This window comes from Sabethes cyaneus, chromosome 1, assembly GCF_943734655.1.
Source record: "Sabethes cyaneus chromosome 1, idSabCyanKW18_F2, whole genome shotgun sequence".
Lineage (NCBI taxonomy): Eukaryota > Metazoa > Arthropoda > Insecta > Diptera > Culicidae > Sabethes > Sabethes cyaneus.
The window spans coordinates 77693021-77698636 of record NC_071353.1 but is presented as its reverse complement, the minus strand read 5'-3'; the positions used below and the strand labels follow the sequence as shown (position 1 = coordinate 77698636).

The 5616-nt window shown below is 37.8% G+C and overlaps 1 protein-coding gene across 1 annotated transcript; it reads left to right on the top strand.

The window, feature by feature from the left end:
* The first annotated feature begins 451 nt into the window (after window positions 1-451).
* LOC128745857 (uncharacterized) lies at window positions 452-1657 on the top strand. The gene has a single exon (XM_053842928.1). It carries the CDS (start codon window positions 452-454, stop codon window positions 1655-1657), a length of 1206 nt encoding a protein of 401 aa, XP_053698903.1.
* The last annotated feature ends 3959 nt before the right edge of the window (window positions 1658-5616 follow it).

The window sequence follows — 5616 nt, the reverse complement described above, 5'->3', positions numbered from 1 at the left end:
GTTACCCTTATTCTGCGAGTCACATGACTCAATACGACAATTGTCACTCGCCGTGACTCGCCACGGCGAGTCGAGTCACCTAAGTGACAATCGTGTCACCTAGGTAAGAAACCCTTGTCACCTAAGTGACAAGGCAAGTCACCTAGGTGACAATTGTCACCTGATTCGCGGTGACTGCAACATAGTCACGTCACTCGCCTCGCAGAATAAAGGTAAGTGTGCTATTGTAGTCGGGCAAGTCATTACGCTTAATGGTGCCCTCCCACCGTCTTCAAGTCTCTTTGTCCAGAGCGGCTGCTAGCAAATGGACAAGAATTTGCTCTGACACGCCGGTGAATTCCTGTTCTAGAAATTTTAGGCTTTCAACGTGTCGAGTGCATTCGTCTACTAGGTGTCTAAGTTCAGTGTGGTTCTCCTTTGTCATACGTTTAAGATTAAGTATGATACGAAAATGCAATCGCTTGTTAATGATGATGAAACCTACGAACGTCTAATCAGAGATCCCACAACTGTTACGTTAAAGAAAATCAATTTAATCATTGACAAGTGGTGTAGCGAAGGCTATATTGAACCATCTGTAAAGGGGCAGCTGAAATTGTTCAATTGCAACCCGCCACGAGTATATGGACTACCTAAGACGCACAAAGAGGGTAGACCATTAAGAATAATAGTCTCAACTATCGGAACGGCGACGTACAGAATGGCAAAATATCTGTCTAATATCCTGAATCATATTGTGGGAAAAACGCCGCATCATATAACAAACAGTTTCGAATTTGTGAACGATATACGTGAACAAAATTTGCAGCCAAATACCATTCTGTTTTCCTTGGACGTAGTTTCTCTTTTCACAAACGTGCCTGTGGACTTCGCGCTGGAATCGGTTGATCAACGATGGAATGAAATAGAGCAGCATACTTGTATCGAAAAATGTAGTTTTATGGAAATGCTAAAAGTGGTACTGGAATCAACCTTTTTCCAGTACAATGGTGGATTTTTCCGGCAAAAATTTGGAATTCCGATGGGTTCACCTCTTTCTCCGGTAGTTGCAAACATTGTGCTGGAACGTATAGAACAGGCGGCCTTGGAAAAACTAGAACAACGTGGAGTAAACCCTGTTTTCTATATGCGCTATGTAGATGACTGTGTAATGGGCGCCGAAGCTGAACATGTCGACGAGATCCTTGGCGTCTTCAATAGTTTCCACCAGAGAATGCAGTTCACCGTCGAGTTGGAGATGAATGAACAGTTGAAATTCCTAGACACCATCCTACGAAGACATGAAGGGAAAATAACAACAGAGTGGTCGCCGAAAGATCCGAATAGTAGATATTTGGATTACAACTCAGTCAGTCCGTTTTGTCATAAGAAAAATACTGCAGTTGCTTTAGTTGACAGGGCCTTAAAGTTAACAGATGCTAATTTCAGACCAAAAACATTACTAACAGTTAAATCTATGTTATTTAAAAATAATTATCCTAGATATTTTGTACAAGAGATTATAAAACAAAGATTACATAGAATGTACAACACGCTAGAGGTACCGACCAAAGAAACAACTAAACAATTTGTAACAATTCCCTATGTTGCCGGTTTAGGTGAAAAGCTATGTAGGTATTTGAAGCAATTCAATATTGACGTATCACAAACCAACTGATAAAGTAAAAGACGTTTTATTTACAAAACTAAAAGATAAAATCACAAAGGACAAAAACACAAATGTAGTGTACGAAATCAGTTGCGGACAATGTCAAAAGTCATACATAGGAGAAACTAGTCAGTTTTTGCACAAACGAATTGAACAGCATAAATATACGATAAAATCTAAAACAGTTGGTGGTACAGGTGTGACGCAACACTTTTACGAAGCAGGACATAAATTTAATTTTGACGAGGCTAAAATAGTAGAAAAGATTTCCAAACAGGCTGATTGCTGAAACGTTTCATATTAACATTAGAGGTGAGGATAACATCGTAAACAAACAAATTGACTCTGTAGCTTTTAAAACCGCCTACAACCCTGTGATACAAAAACTTGGGAGAGAGCAGAACAGAAGATAGTTTATGTATTATGTATTTGTAAAGAGATAGAGTGTGTAGTGTTAAGACGCAAAATGTGTAAGTCTGAATTTAAATTTAATTTGTAATATGTGTAATTTGTTAAATACATCGTTTTTAGTGTCCGCAGATGATGAGTGAAAGCCAGTAAGTAGCTCGAAACGTACGGACAGACTGGCACTTGAATTTGAATTTAGTTTCGCCGAAAACCGCCGATCACAAGAAGCAAACGATTAAGTAATCCGTGTATATGGCTGTCTATTGAATGGCGTTTGTTCTCATACCTTTCTTCTAATATTCGCCATGCGTGGGCATAATTGCCCTCGTTAATGGTCTTCGTGTCGATAAGGCCAGCTGCGGTGCCTACCAAGGATTTATCAAGATGGTATAACTTTACTGCTAGTGGATCAGGACTTTTATCTAGTAGATCCTTAAACATTGACTTGAACTTTGGCCAATTATCGTACCTTCCATCGAAGGTAGGAATGGGCATCCGGAGCGGTTGGTGCACTATGACTGGCGCTTGCGGTATAGCGAGAGTCTGTTGCTGACTTGCATTAGCAGTCATAACCCGTGGGGTGGGATTTAGCCTACTCAGCTGCTCTTCAAGGAGAATGGAAAGTTCATTATGGAGATCATCGAAGCTGTCGTAATGTGTATCATGAACTTCGCTATTAAGGTTATTATCTGGTTATGAACCTCTATATACTCTAAGTAAGCTGTTTCCAATTTCTGCGAATATACTTTAACCTCAGCCTCGGTCAAATCAGGAGTAACGTCTTCGATAGGGCGAATAAGTTTGGACAATTTGGTTTACCTTTTGCAACTCCGCGGCGATGGACGAGGACATCGAGTTGTTGTAGGGCCTCCATTTTTACCTTCAATTGCAGTTTCCTCTTCTGGCGCTTGCTTACGGGGGAGGTAGACGAAGCTGATTGCCCAAGTGCAGTATCAGCTTTGAGTAAACTATGCGGATGCACAGTTGAACCTTCGGACATATCACCAAAGGCGTAAACTGATTCCAAACCTTTTACCTAGAATCGGAACGAACACAGCCAAGTCTGTATTCGCGATTGCTAAGGTTTACGCCTTCCAATATTCACTTTATAGTTCACTATTTCTTCGCATTCAGTGAGCCATTAATTTTTTCACAAAATGGCGGCCGTTCTAGATCCTTCTACGGCATTCCACTAGCACATGTGCTCACAGTAATGGCGACTGTCTTATTTTTTCAGGAGTTAAATTTTTATCAGCTCTCTTCTAGAGCGAGTTTTTTCCACTAGCTCTCTTCTAGAGCGAGTTTTTTCCACTAACTCTCTTCTAGAGCGTTTTACCTTTCCACTTCCGAAATCCCACTTCTTCGCAACATCCGGTTCGAAGGGGGCAAAGGACTGTAAACTTTCATTTGGGAATTTCGGAAGTTTTAGCGAACATTAATTGTCACTTATTAAACACTTTGAAACATTTCTTAGATTTAATTATTACATTTAACTGGTTTACTGATCACTTTACATTATACGTCTTCGCACTACGATGTATCAAAAACTTTTTAACTCGTTGCTGGCCGGAGTATGTCTTATATACGTGTTGGAACCTTCTAGAAATTTCCTGAACGTTCGATCCGGCGGAAGTAACTACCAACATAATGTGATAATGCACATATGTCATTTGCCGATCGCGAACTGTGTTGATCTGTCGTCACTGCTGCATACGGACGAGGGGCGATCGTACTTATTTATTCGAGTTGTTGACAACTGCTCGAACAATATGATTCTTAAATTTTTAATTTGTTTTGCATGTTATTATTCTTAAATTTGTTGTTTGCATGTATATTTATATGATCGTAAATGCTGAATGAGTTGAGGTTACCATGTTGTATTTGATCGCTGGAGATCGGAGTCGCATAGACGGTGATGGTCAGTAGAGACAAAAGTCTTGAAATTGCGAGGAGTCGGTTTAACTGATGATGAAAACTTATGACCCCGATACTCGCAACATCAATCAGCACAGTTTTCAAAACTTTGATGTAGTTTTGTCCAAGTAAATGTTATTTTGTGAAGTAGTAGGTTCAGCAGGTACGTGTAATTGATGTTGTGATCATGTAAATCGCCATGGAAAAAATATTTACTTCGTAAATATTTTTTACCCGAGCCGGGGGAGAGTGTAAGCGTCGGTAGGCTCCGCTATGAAGGTTGTATGGATTTGTTTATTTTATTCGTTTGTTTCTTGTTTTATTTTAAAAACCTGATTTAATCCACTTACTGGTGAAAGGAACCTTTGTTATACCGTCTTACTTGCAATTTGAGATAGAAATCGACACGTTTGGTTTACATGAAATTTTTGGAAATTGAATAAGTTTACAAAATTTGAAACAAATAGAAGCACTTATAAATTTTGATGGTTTCTTTTCTCATGAAATTGCTGAGTAAGTTGTTACTAATGAGGGTAAGTGCAAGTAAAAGTAAGTTGTAGGATGAAATATTATTCTTTAACATATACATTGCGTAGTAAAGGTCTAGTTAATAGGTTTTTGAACTATGCATAATTTCCTGTAACGCCATTCTATTTGATTCACAACAATAAAGTTTTCTTGAATAAATTTCATCAATTTTTATGAACCTTCGGTTACTCACGTTGTTGTATTTTGTACACCATATGTAGGTTTTTGAATGCCATATTGTTATATAGTAACAAATCGTATATTACGTATATACTAACGTATATTCTTCAATAAACTTGTTATGAGCAAAATGTCAGAATTATTCAATGCATTATTACTTTAAATTGTTAGGAAAATAGATTAGCATAAACCGACATCACAGAAACGAAGCAAGTAGCATGTGAGGTGTACCGCAATTGGCCCCAACTGGAATTTCCTTTCGTTTCTTCATATGGAAAAATGGTGTCTGAGTGCAGCAAAACTACCAGCAAATGTAAAATGTTTTAAATGTATCCGTCTGTTGGTAGTCGAGTAATTCGGGGTCAAAATCAGGGTATTTTTTATAATCAAAGTTCTACAGTTCGTAAACAAGGAAACATAGAGGTATACTGTGTTCAGCAAAGTTGTGTATTTTTATTATTTATACAACTTTGTAATACATGAAAAAGTCATACAACAATTACAAAAAGAGCTAAAATGGAACAACTGATTTTTCAAATTCATATACAATAAATAAGATCTCTTCGTTGAAGAGATAGAAGGTTACTGTCTTCAGCAAAATTTCTTGTAATAATATGCTCTAAAACTTTGCAGAACACATCAATGTGTTATATTGAAACTGAAGGAAAATAATTTTTTTATTTCACTTTTAGGGGGATTAATCAAAATTCAAATTCTATCAGGCGATAGAGCTTTCAATTTCAAGAAACTCTTCCAAAGGTTCGATAAACTTAAAACTAAGTTTTCCTAGTCAAAACTCTAGTGCGCACGTTTTCTTTGGTTTTGGGCTATTGTGCGCGCGAGTAACTGCCCGCATAGAAATGCATAACGAATATTAATGTAAAAACATTACGGTTACTATGAATTTTACTGTTTACAACACTTTATGCTGTAACTTC

Coding starts and splice junctions, on each gene's coding strand:
- LOC128745857 (XM_053842928.1), top strand. CDS start 452: ATGCAATCGCTTGTTAATGATGATGAAACCTACGAACGTCTAATCAGA.